The sequence below is a fragment of the Aptenodytes patagonicus genome, chromosome 1, assembly GCF_965638725.1.
Source record: "Aptenodytes patagonicus chromosome 1, bAptPat1.pri.cur, whole genome shotgun sequence".
Classification (NCBI taxonomy): domain Eukaryota; kingdom Metazoa; phylum Chordata; class Aves; order Sphenisciformes; family Spheniscidae; genus Aptenodytes; species Aptenodytes patagonicus.
Window position 1 is genome coordinate 134,006,912 of NC_134949.1, and position 13,728 is coordinate 134,020,639.

A 13,728-nucleotide genomic window follows, 5' to 3' on the forward strand; every position below is an offset into this window, starting at 1 on the left:
GAGGGAGAAGTCTGATACTAAGTAAGGACGTTACCTAAGGTTTCTGTGCTGACAGGATATTTAAATGCCTTTCTTCTTGGGAGGGAGGGGGATGTTTCTGACTCACACAACTGATTTCAATATAGGGGACTAAAGACTTTGTAAAGACTATGGATGAAGGCTACATCCTTGGTACAATTATGCGGCATGATGTGTAGAATACAATTGGGAGCTACATAGAGACAGAACAAACAAGAATCTGGCAGGCACACTCCATACATGTACCCTCCACATATACACCCCCACCACGCCCGCTTCCTTCTTAAAATAACAGAAATACCTGTCGCTCCCGGCTAGTGCCCCCAGCAATGTTTTATATGCCATGAACATTTCTTCCCTCAACTCATAATGGCTTTTTGATCTGTAGCAATTACTAGACCATGGTACAGGAGCAAAAACTGTTTGGCCTGTTGGTCCCACCAAGCAACGTTGTTTGAGACTTTTGGATCAAACCTGTATTACAACTGTGTTCCTTTTCGTCGTCCTACTTGTGTTTTCCTGCTTTTTCCTGAATACGGAGGGACTTGAGGAAATGCAATTTCTAAACCAGTCCTTCAAACTCAATGTATCACTGAAAAGCAGAATGCAGTACTGCATGTATTTGAGACGTATATCTGAGCAAGTTAAAGAGGGCGCCCTATTGTTTAATATGCGTCAATGATACTAATGCCTCATGTAAAAAACATTAACGAAAATGTGTCTGAAAGATAATGTGCAAGAATAAACTGACAGCTTATATCAATTTATTTATGGTATTTTAATACCAAGTTAATGCATTTCTCAAGTAAGAATTTATAAATCTGGTAATTTATAGAAAAAAATAAATCACAGCTTCACAAAAAGCTAACTTTCAAGGGTTCAACTTTCCCCTCCCCCCCAAAACGCATTTTACAATATATTTCAACTATGTTGGTAGAAAGTTAACAGTGGTGTGAAATTCTTAAAAAATATTGGCAACAGCAATTGAAAATAAAATAATGATTTTTACTCAGTGAAAAAGTAATAGGAATTGTGTTTCCCAGTAAAAGATAAGTCAGAAAAGCAGCAAAAAATCCCCCTCCTACTTATTATGTGCTACCTTTCCCCCTGCCGCATACATCGTTGGCAAAGGCAACACTTCAACATTAGTCGTTCCCAGGTTCAGTACTTCAGTGTTTTTGGCAAGAAGTCATACTCAGAAGTCCGGTGTTTGAGGTGTGTGCTGCCCTTCCCCTGCGTGCTCCAAAGGCTGCTCTTACTGCTGTTCCTTGGGGTAAGGTGGGATCAGCAACAGCTCCGAGTAAAGGTAAGGAGTATAAAGATTTTTCTAGGAGTTCATTCTTCACTCTTTCTTCACCTCTCCAGTACAAACTGGAAAACCCAGAAATTTTAGTTCTCACACCTCACCTTTGAGTATTTATAGGAGATACGGGATTTGAATGACATTGTTATATTTTCACCTGTGCACAAAAATCCCTTCTGTTGAATTTATACATGCAACCACAGGACGAAAAATGTTCCTCCTCTACCTTCTTAATTAAAAGTCACATTTTCAAAGGTCATTGCACTTGTTAATAAAAAGGCAATTAATATGCATTTGCTACTAAATATATTGTACAGACCTGAACTTCTGTGCAATCCATTGCTTCAGACAAACACGTATTTAACATCTTTTTAAAAACTAAGCCTCTAATCATTGTTTAAGGAAGAAAAACAAACTTTGTTAAAGACTTATTTTTTTAAAGACAAAAGTCTTTAAGAACAAACGCACACAAAAAACCGCTCCCTTTAACTCCTAGTGCATTTAAACACATCTTTGAAATTCTCCATGCTGTTCCCACATTTAACCTCGCTATCATTCTATACTGATCTAATGACACTATACAAGAACACATTTTCTCTGACCTAACCAAGGCGGCTGGCATTTGTCATGCTGTTGGTTCAAACAGGAAAGCTGAAGATAAGATTATTGCCTCACTCCTTTACCTGTGGAGGACAAAAAGTTTCAAAGTGGACGCAACTCAGTGGTCACGCATGTTGCCTGTGAATTCCAGTGGCCCATTTCAGGTGCCACTGGAATTACTCTTCCAAGCCAGGGTTTTGGGTTGTCCCAGCATATTTTGCGACAACTTGCTGTTAAAACTATGGACATGGAAACTGAAAGGGAGATTTTGGTCCCTGAGATATACTAAATGAGATCAAGAACTAAAGCACTGATATTTAATTTGGAGTGGACCCTCTTTAAGGAAAACTAAGTTAGCTTCAACTTTCAGAAGTTTCACAAATAGTCACTAAGATATCCGTAAGCAGGATGACGGAATATATGCAGTATTGGTCAAGAAAAGTGCGTTGTACAGAGTAGTTTTAAGAGTTATCAGTTGCTGAGGACCAAGAATAGCATGTCTTTCCAAACTAACACAAAAGCACAAGAACATGAACATGGCCTTAACCAAAACATCTATTCGCTCCCACCTCTTTAAAGGTACAGCTACAGGACTTAGTGTCTTAAATACTTATAATGGACAAACTGACTACCTACCCAGAAGCCAAACGAAACTTTTTAACTTTGTAACTAATCACTTCCACAGCACTCTGTGGACCATATCAGCAACCTCTTCATTGCCAAACCCGTGGCGATGTGTGCTACTGGTAATACATTTTGAGCTAGCGTTTAAAAGGTTTGTTCCATTGAAGGTGTTTCAGACCAGTGGCCACTACAATAAAACAGCTTTGGCAACCACAGACATCTGAAAGGTAATTCACAGCAGCTGGAAGAATTGGAAGATGTTTACAAAGTTCTATAGTGCATCATTAACTTTCTGCAGTGTGTTGTATGAAGTACCAAACTCTGAAAAGGATAGCTAAACATCTGACATTACCTCAGAAGTTGCAGAGTTTTGTTATACCAACTTTCTCAAACAAAGCTAGGGCTTGTGAAATTTTAGAGGATGATGTGAGATAGTCCACGCAAAGGCCTCCAGTGCAGTTGAAGTCGATGGGGAAGGGAGCAGAGTAATGAAGGGCTGAAGACTTAAGTTTCAGTGTACCACTGGGAGGTTACTCAGGGACTGGCAACAGCTGGATTCATGAATTGATTTAGTCACACAAGTAGTATAATCACATTGGTGGTGGAATCTCTTCAGACAACAAATCAAAACGAAACAAAAAAATCAGCTGCATCCAGAGAGTCCACTAAGTAGTCTCATTTATCAGTACCTTAAGTAAGAAAGAACGTGCATTAGTAACACAGAATTTACTCTAAAACATTAATAACCCTCTATAACACAGCTGTGCTATAAGAGGAATTCAGTACAACCATTTTTTGTTTTCAGTTAATGCAATTATAAATTAGATGTATCTTGTGACACCAGATAAGCCAGCACTTAAGTGTGTGGGATATGCATATACCAGGAGAGAAGAGACCACACTATTAAGATGGGTAAATTTTTAAGAAGCAGAAGAATTGAAGGAAGGTACTCTAAGCTTATTTTTTTCTGAATATGAGCTCAGCTTTCAGAAATATTATTGCAACTAACTTGCTGAACTGCATAGTGATCCCTATATGTAAATTAGTGTGCAATTTGGCAGTAACTATCACAACACAATAAACTAAAAAGGAAAAACAGAATCTTAAAAAAAACCCCAAAGGGTATTTAAGCAGGAAGAATATAGTATTACTATCAGCACTGACACCTTATTCTGTGAGAATAAAGTCAAGAACTTTATACCCCAGATGTCACGTAAGATCCCGTATGTAGCCAATCCCCACTTACCCCTCACTTGAGAAGTGCCAATTTAAGCCTGCAAAGGCATTTCTTTAAATTTGAGTCTAATAAAACACAGTATCACTTTCGGTTAACTCCCATCCCCCAAAAAAGTACGGCTACAGAGTATGTTGAAATCTCTCAGATGTCCACTTCTAAAACTAGTGTGAAAAACTTAACAGAATCTTAGCAGAAGGACTCCAGTCGCTACACACAACTTGCTTTAATAGTGAAATAAAACAAAATATTGGCCCTTTCTCCCCTGGGAGAGAAGAAGAATGAAGATCATAAAAAAAAGTACAAGTAATTGACCTGACTGATGAAATTATGAAATGATAGAATGAAACACAGTATTGTTCTTCGTATTCAGTCAGCAGGTGCTGCATGAAAAGGCAGTTAGTTTAGCGGTTCTGTAAATGGGTTTTTGCCATGTTAGTGTTCTCTAGTCTGCCACAGCAGATTTTTCCTTCACATTTCACTAGCTGTAAAATCATGGCCCTGCCCTACAGAGACATGTTCAACAACAGCACTGTTGCCATGCAAGACTGACTGCTGTTTCAGCACATGAAGGATGAATTCAATCCTCAGTAGATTCAATCCTCAAACCTACTACACTGATGACTGCGTTGGAGTTCCAGTGTTTCATTAAAAGATAAAATGTAACAAATTAATTAACGGAGTTCCTGTACTGAATTAGAAGGAAAGTCTGGTCAGCTAGTTCCGGCTTTTAAAAGCAAAAGGATATTTACCAGAGTAAATTTCTAAGGGGAAAGCAGCCCTGCCCCAATCAGCAACACAAATTCTATATATGATGCTCTACCCTAATGAACAGCTGAGCAAAACTACAACCTGTACATATCATCACTGATGCTATTCCTTTTTAGACGTCAGCATTTTTGAAACAAATAAGAGCTGGAAATTTCTTGCAACTTCTCCTGTCCCCAAGCTTACCATGCAAATAATATACCAAGATACTGGCATATAAAGTAACTATATTGGTGTATATATAGTAACTATATATATATGGTAACAGTAACTATATCATTAGTTACTGTTATCTGAAAACAAGGGCAAAAATGGGTTCTGAAGGCCAGAGTGAGTTGAGATGAATGTTTTCCACTTGTGGGTCAGAAAGGCACTGACAAGCTTAGGGAAGGGAGAAAAAAACCCAACCTTTTTTATGAGTTCCAGCAGTGCAAGTTTAGATATTTATATGTAGGTTACTGATTAGTTGTTTTTTAAAAGCAATAAACCCAGAATTTAAAAGTTGCTTATCTGTCCACTTAATGTTGATCTTCATATTATTTTAGGTATCCTCCATGTGGTGAGGAACCTGACCTGGAATTAATATTCAGGTTGCTTAGTTCAGCTTGTTAAAAATTTACCCACTTAATCACAGCTGGTTTTATTTTATTCTTCATAATCAAGATTGTTCTCATTCACAGATACATTCCAGAGTTAGTAAATCAATGTCAATCCATTTGTTCAGTTTGCTTTTCGCCTAGCATTTGTTTAGTTTGATTTTAGTTCTCCTACAAGCTCAGTCTCTTCCATGCAAGAAAAATTACAACTGAATAGTTAATTCAGGCTGAATGAGTAGAAACAAAATACAAACACATCATCACAGGAGCATGCTAGAGTCCTCAACTGTCTGTTTAATTAACGCCCCCCGCCCATCCTGCCAAAACCAAAACAAAGAAAGAAAACCACCCCCAAAAAGCTTACTCGGCAGCAACAATGGCTATACTGTAAAATATTTTCTTTGGAATGAAATTATGAAACACAACGATAAAGAACAACTGACATCACCATATAAACTTCTTTTTTGTACCATAAGAATATCTTAATGAAATGTCTTACTTCTGGCATAAGTAACTAACACCGTCATCCATGTTAAGAACTTTCTTTTAAAATAAAACATATATTAATAGGTTGAAGATGCATCTTCATTGCATATGCACACAGTCCCTTTCCCCAGTTTTGCAGATAGGCCTTTTAGGGTCTCTTCTCTTTACACAAAATAATTCACTTATCCATCAAGAGCAAAGTACAAAAAGAATATTCTTTAGATTTAGTAGATGAAGATTTCTAACCATGTAATAGTTCCAAGGGGGCCAGAAAAATGAAAGAGGTGCATGAAGCCTTTCAGGGACAGAAGAAAAGTCTTCACTTTATTTAAACAAGATCCTCAAAATAATTTTAAACGTTATAAGAAGAAATACAGGATAAAGGATGGAACCTTATTCTAACTGCAATGCACACTGTAACGCAGGCAATGCAAAACTCTGCTAGGCTGCTCCAACCTATATCCCTTTTATAAACTGTGTATAGTCTGCATAGCTAGACAAAGGGAGGGGAGAGTTCAAGGTTTCATGTGCACCTAACAACTATGAATTTCATGGCACATGAGGATGAATTTGAGATGGCATTCACTTGGTTCCCTTAGGTACCGTATGTCTAATTCACACCCTCAAACACTCGTGTGCATGAACAACAAAAAGCATCAGTCATTTTTGCTAAAAATAAACAGATGGAATACAAAAAAACCCAACACTTAAACTAGTGTAGATAGCTTTTAAAGTGATCTAGTTCAAATAATAACTAACCTGAGACGTACTTTGCTCCGATTAACATTATCATGCTACTCATAATAAAAAACCCCAAAGGCAGACTACAGAAGATACTAGTGTCACCTGATGTCATCCAGGGGAGGGTGTTTCCAGTCAAGCAAATCAAAAGAGAAATATATATATGAATTGCAATATGTGTGTTAAAAATCATATGAACAGCAAAAAGTAACAAATGTAGTGACATTTGCAGAAAAATTAAATAAGATTATGCATAATCCCCACAATAATTCAAAACAGGCTCTCAATGTAAGAGTTCAAATCCAAATTCCACTGTTAGCACTATCTAGGTTGAGCCCACTTCTAGTATTCTTCAATCTTAAATACTCCTAGCAGGCAGAAGACAAAGTTTCAAAGCAAGAACTAAGGAAAATAGCATTTCCCCGCCCAGTGCTAAACCAGATAATCACTGAGGGTAAGTTTTGATAAACATATCCCTTTTCACATGAGCTGAAGAACAAGATCTAGTTTTATTTTCTGCAAGGCAGAATTTTCTATCCTTCAAAAGGAAATAAAGATATATAAGTAAGATACACATCAAGCACTTGGGATTTTAGGATACATAACAGAGAGTTTAGATGTAAGGCTACTAAAACATAATGGACAATACTGAAGTGAATCTTGTTACTCATGCTAAATTACCTATTTCCCTTCCAAATAGCCTTGATAGAACTGTTTGTATTAACCATGGTGTTAAATAAAATACTTAAACCAATATATAGGATGGTAAAAGGAAAATTTTAGCTTTCAAGAATAAAGTAAGAGACTTCATGCAGCTTGAGGGCTGCAACTGTGGACTGTGAGGGGAGTTTACATTTTGAGGATTCTTTACTTAATACTTTTCATTCTAATAGTTTTTCCAACAAAAGGGAAATGAAATGAAGATAAAGCCCATAAATGATGTGTTGTAGGATGATTCAGGACTAAAAACTTATCCTGAAATAGTGCTGAAATATAAACTCAAATTATAGATCATAGAAGACTGCAGGTTTTATTTAATTCAAACCTGACAGATGAAAAAGCCCTCTACTTCAAAAGAAAGATCTTGTTCAGTCCCTCAGAAGTGTTTGTATATTCTCTGTGTGCGAACAATAAGTCTATGCAATTCTTCACTTTATGATAACTTCTTGCTCTTAGCCCTTGTGGGTCAAACAGATTTTGATGCGGCTATCAATCCCTCCTTCCTATGCAGCAAATAATAAAGGCAAGATATAGCAAGAAAAATCACAGGAGGAAACTTTTCTCCTTTGCAACATTAAGGTTATACTATAAGAAAGTTTACGAAATCCCTGCACTGTCTTAGAATTGTGCTGTCTCTCTTCCTCTAGGTAAGATTTTTTTCTTTTGTAAACCAATGCTATTCTGAAAAACCTGCAGGTAGTCTTGATTTCATGACCTCTGTTTTTAGAGCCCTACAAGATGCTGCTTGTGCCCTCCTTTCAAGAGGAAGACCTATCTATCTATTTTCCTGCTTTGTTTCCACAGTGGTTTTAAGTAATAATTTTTAAATCATTGGTATAGTCCAGAGATGGTAATGAACAGAAAAGGTCACCAAACTCAAGATTAACTAACTAGGCTAACTGGCTAATTAATAATACTTGACCTGCATTAATTTCTGGTTTACCATTTGAAGGAGCTTCAGATGTCTCCCAGCCCATGGATTTCATCACAGCTTTCTTCCATCTGGCATAGCGAAATTCACTTTCTGAAATTGAGAAATCAGCAAACACAAAAGCCTCTCAATGCATATGAATACAACTACAAGTATTTAAGAAGCAAGGACTACAATATTACCTTTCCACTCTTTTGCACAGTATAGTTTGTCTGCACAGAACAAGTATTATAAAATGCTGTTCTGAATACAAAAAAACAAAACAAAACAAAACAACCCCAAACCCCACAGTTATGCACAGTAAGGAGAAGTAAACCTTAAAAACAATTTTCTGCATGTTCACCAATAAGAAGATTTACAAGTAGGACAAAATGAAGCAATTGTTACTCATGTAGAAGCCCTTCAGTGTTGAAAATACTGTCTTGAAGTAGGGATTATAGCAGTAATTATAATCAAAACGGTAAGACAAAATTCTGTACCAAAAATTAAGAAATAATTGAAAAAACAAAAATGCATGTCTTGCACATGGATTAATTATGTCAAGTACATACTCTCCATCTTTAGAAGCACTTAAGAACTGATGAAAAAGGTAGTTAACTAAAAGCAATGATTAATATAGGTTTTTTAAAGCCAAAAGAAGTCTCCCAAAAACAGTCAGTGTCCTTTCTACATCTGTGAAAATTCACAAATGCACAAGAGCTTTAGGAGACATCTTTCTCAGTAAAAACCTTTCCAGATTTTTTTGATTTTACTTGCTATAAATCAAAAGCTACTAACTGCAATGTCCAGTGCCGAGCTTCTTTCAAAAAGAAGAAAGAAACCAAACACATTCCCCTGTGGGGTTATGTCGTTTTAACCATTTTCCAATCTTACTAGTCAATAAATGGACAAAACAGCAAGTGAAATGCACTTTTCTCTAAACCAAACACTACAAAGCTGATCTTCAACATTTGTGAGGATATTCATACATAGCTGTTTTTATATCAGTATGTTACGACTGCAACAAAGAAAAAAACAGATCTGTTGGATATAAAATACTAAGTTTGCAACTTCTTAGACAATGTGAAAGGGTTTTACCCTCTGGGTTGATCTGTGGTTCAAATCGTTCACATGTCACTGCTGTCAAATCTCCGGGATTCAGACTCCAAATTCCAACTCCTTCTGCAGCTCCTGCTGCCATAGCAGCTCCCAGAGCTGTTGTTTCAGGCATTGATGGCTTTACTGAAATAAATCACAGAGAAGGCCATGATGATATACTCAAATACTGTGTTCAGTTTTGGGCCCCTCACTACAAGAAGGACGTTGAGGTGTTAGAGCGTGTCCAGAGAAGGGCAACGAGGCTGGTGAGGGGTCTGGAGAACAAGTCTTATAAGGAGCGGCTGAGGGAACTGGGGTTGTTTAGCCTGGAGAAAAGGAAGCTCAGGGGAGACCTCATCGCTCTCTACAACTACCTGAAAGGAGGTTGTAGCGAGGTGGGTGTCGGTCTCTTTTCCCAAGTGACAAGTGATAGGATGAGAGGAAATGGCCTCAAGTTGCACCAGGGGAGGTTTAGATTGGACATGAGGAAAAATTTCTTTACCGAAAGGAGTTATCAAACATTGGAACAGGCTGCCCAGGGAAGTGGTTGAGTCCTCATCCCTGGAGGTATTTAAGAGACGTGTAGATGAAGCGCTTAGGGACATGGTTTAGTGGGCATGGTGGTGTTGGGTCGACGGTTGGACTCGATGATCTTAGAGGTCTTTTCCAACCTTAATGATTCTATGATTCTATGATTTTTAATGAAAGTCAGCTTGATGATATCAGAACTAAGGATTTACATATATATCTAGAATGATATATATTTTTTACAACTGCTATATGCTTCCTTTAAGTTTACCAACTGCAAACCTCATTTTATTGCCATTCACATGGTTATGAGGCTAACTTCACCTATGAGTCATCCAAGTCTTTGAAATATCTCAGATCACTACTTCCTTCAAGACTGAATCATGCAATTGCCCATTTTCATGGGGCAATGCTTCAGGCAGAGGATCCTTTAAAATCCGATTTTATTGATCATATCCTTTCATCTGCGAACTATGCATCTGCACTGATAGTATGAGCCTTGTGTATTATGTATTATTAAAGGCAAGCTATAATATCTCTAGAGTTAAAAAACTTTCCACTGAGATGTCTCACATTTATGCATGAGACAACACAATGTTTCTCTAAACGATTTTCTAGAAGCTGCATATTAGGCAAGATTATTACATTTATGCAGCAAATTATCAGTCTTCAATGTACATGAAGATATATAATATCCTGATGTTACTCAGTGACACACTGCATCCTTAAGAATGCTAATGTATAGCTTACAATACTCGGCAACTTTGGATCTGCTACAGGTGTTAAAACACGTCTTCAGAAAGATCTTCTTCACTGATGCTGAAATGCTCCAGGTTTCAAGTGAGGTCTTTAAAGAGCTTTCGTGTATTGAAACACATCCTTCAAAAGCTAAAAAACCCTTTTTATTATTCTAGAGGGCTTCTGTGAAAGAAGTGTTACATGATCATTTCTAAAATGGCTGCATTGCTGTTGAATCAGAATAATGGTATTGCAAACTTCCATTTGTCTCAGAGAGGAACAACCCCATTTGGGTTTGTATTTCGTATTATGCATGCCAAGAAAACTGGTTGCAAGATTCCCACTTTTGTTGTAACCTCTATTCACTTCTTTGTTGCTGCTGTGGGAGGAAATAGAATGGAAAATGTGTTTTGTGGGTCTTCTTTTACATTGTAAACGAAATCAAAGGTTTGTGCAGGCAAAGGGAACAGGAAAAAGGGATTTGCTATTTGCTGAAATGCAAGAGCAAAACACGAGAAGTGGAGGTGCAAAGTTATGATTTGTCTCTGAGCAAGATTCTTGGGACCAACATGTTGCAGGAGAGTGTTAATTTCACTGATTTTAAAATTGTTAGATGTTTAGAAATTGATACGACAACTTTAAAGTTATACTATCGTAGTGCTGTAATATTTCAACACAAAAAAATAAGTCAGTGATTCTCTGTGAAAGTGAATCTCAAAACTGGATGCAAGATCTAAAAACTTTTTCTGAAAAAAAACCCAACGTTCTCAAGCGGTAGCAAAAGACCAGCAACAACAACAAAGCAAGTCAGCCAGTTTGCCCTCATTAGCCATTACAAACCAATGATGTTTTCAGCTTTAAAAAGAAAATAGGAGTTGTAATTTCATCTTACCTACTGGAATACAGAGAATGTCTGATTGGAGTTGCATGAGGACTTTGTTATTGGTCATTCCTCCATCTACTTGTAACTGATTTAGTGGTATTCCACAGTCCTTGTTTATGGCATCTAAAATCTTAAGTAAGAGTAATGTATGTTATGATTTAATTGCAGACAAATCTATGATACCGTCTGAGTGTAAAATACTGATACTTCAGCATTTGCTGAAAAGCGTTAAGTAGATAATTCCCCTCCCCTATATATCAAAAGGGCAAAACAGAGGTAGTGACAATACAGTCTTGTTTAATATACACCAAATGCATTCTATTTATTACAGAAATCCTAGTGTAGGAGATGTTTCTCCTCTGATGCTCTATATCTGGCCTATGTGTTGCTTATATGGTCTGAGAAGAATCTTGAAGAAAAGCTGATGACAACTACGTTTATCAAAGCTAACAAAGGAAAAAGTAATACTAAATGGAGTCCTTCAGCTGATTACAGTTTGTCCAGATACCTTCTCTAATTTGATGCATTAAAGAATTGAAAAATTAGAACGTTTGAACCAGCAATCTGGAAGACACTTCAATAGGAACTGCTGAACGTTGAACTGTTTTGAAAGAGCAGCCTCTTGAAATATTTTCAATTAGTTGTTGAAAATTGAAAATTTTACATTACATGAGATAGACTGCAAAAATAAACAGTGTAATTTTTTGTAAAATTATGTTTCCTTCTTTTGGGCACAGTGGATAGCTGAAAATAAATGAAAAGTGTTAAAGTGTTTGCAAGGGATAATGAACTAAGAGTGGAGTATTTAATTCACTGATACCTATCAATATGCTTTTTAGAGGGTTTCCTAAAAATGTAAGATTTGCCTCAAACCTTAGCTACTGCTAACACCATGGCATTATCCTACAAGCACCTATTAAATGCAGAATAGTGGATTTTCTAGGATTTTGTAAAAGCAGTCAATTAAATGTCTCATTTACATTTTTTAAGGTTAGTGCATAATTTTTGTTGACAAAGTTAGGCATTAACTAGTGCAGAATGATTTTCTCTTTGTAATTTTTCAATTTATTTGAATAAAAAAGACGTGTGCTTTTCTCAGCTTTAATTGACAAAGCAACATAGACCACAAAAAAGACCAAAACTACAATGCATTCTGTGCTGTTCTGTAGTTCGCGAAGTACCCAGTTATACAATCCTTACTGGGAAAGTCAACATGTTTTTTAAAAAAGGAACAAAAAAAATTGTAAGTTTGTAAGGTAGTAAAAACTATAGAGAGATGTGTTGTCCAGTAGATTCTACCCATTCCCAGAAAGTAAGTCAGCAAGGTCCCTTACCAGAAAATCTTTAAATGAACTAAAAGAACTGCCACAGGATAAATAATGGTTAAAAATTAGAAGGTAAGAGTAGAAGGCCAGTTTTCATGGTGGCAGCGTCTGTCCATGGGCCTGCACTGTTCAATACATTAGAAATAAACTGGAAAAGAGGATTCATAGCACAGCAGCAAAGTTTGCTGGCAGTACTAAGCTAGTATGGCTCCCCGCCACTTACTTCCTTCGCATGTATCATTTTACATTTGTCTGTGCTGATTCCACCTGCCTTTTTTACCATTCAGAAATTCAGCAGTGCCTCATAATCTCAGCTTTACATACACATACCATTGGAGGCTCTGGATTTGTTTACCACTGTGCAAGAGCATGTTGGATGATACTATGCACTCAGTAGAGGTGAAAAAAATGAAAAGAATGCTAGAAATCAGGAAGGGATGAAGGAACAAAACAAGTCATGATCATGCTGCTGCTACCTCTATTGTACTGATGTTGGATGAAGAGCAAGGTATCCATGTATGTAAGTTTTGTCTAATGACAGCATTGTATAGCTCTTAGAACTGAAAAATTAATTTTTTTTTCCATAATGCCTTCTGGAAGAAAAAAAGGTAACAAGTGTCATCTGTCTGCACAAGGAAGGAGCTTTTTGGATAACAAGGAGCAGAGACTTAGAAGGATTGGATGGCACAATAAAACAAGCAAAAACTCCAATGAACGTGAAATTTGAGGGTTTTCCTGAAGGATTCAAAAGACTTGTTTTAATTCAGTTAAAACGGAAAAGAACTTTATTTCTGACAAGACAGAAATAACAACGTATCTTTGAAAAATGTACATATATTTTATCTGTGTCACTAAGACTTAATCTGTTAATTTAAGTGTGTCCAGAGACCTAATCAGGCACTCCCATCGTTCTGATAAAAGCACATTGGCTAAAGTATGAGGAAGTATTAGATCTGTTCAAACAGTTAACTTCACCCTCACTCAGCCCGAGAGCTTTATTCCCCTCCCTCCTGCTCCCAGCCACATGCCCTGTCTCTTGTTCTGAGATTTGCTATACTCCTCTGAGAGGCAGCTGAGGTCATTAATCCAGCAGAAAAATAGTCCAGCAAGAAGAGGGATAATTTTCAGCTGGAAAGTTCATTGAGCTGTCACATGA

General features: G+C 37.0%; 1 protein-coding gene across 5 annotated transcripts in view; it reads right to left on the bottom strand.

Moving 5' to 3' along the window:
• Nucleotides 1-765: 765 nt before the first annotated feature.
• The window catches only part of GK (glycerol kinase), a 39,176-nt gene continuing 26,213 nt past the window's right edge, over nucleotides 766-13,728 (bottom strand). For 2 of the 5 annotated variants that reach the window (XM_076355875.1, XM_076355895.1), the window contains 5 exons: nucleotides 11,257-11,377; nucleotides 9,099-9,242; nucleotides 8,034-8,114; nucleotides 6,389-6,475; nucleotides 766-3,234 (listed from right to left, as the gene is read on the bottom strand). In XM_076355875.1, the coding sequence (XP_076211990.1) occupies nucleotides 3,221-3,234; nucleotides 6,389-6,475; nucleotides 8,034-8,114; nucleotides 9,099-9,242; nucleotides 11,257-11,377 (447 nt within the window). In that variant the 3' untranslated portion in view covers nucleotides 766-3,220. Of the gene's footprint in view, nucleotides 3,235-6,383; nucleotides 6,476-8,033; nucleotides 8,115-9,098; nucleotides 9,243-11,256; nucleotides 11,378-13,728 lie in introns of those variants that run through there. The other 3 variants (XM_076355885.1, XM_076355904.1, XM_076355913.1) reach the window with 2 other exon arrangements.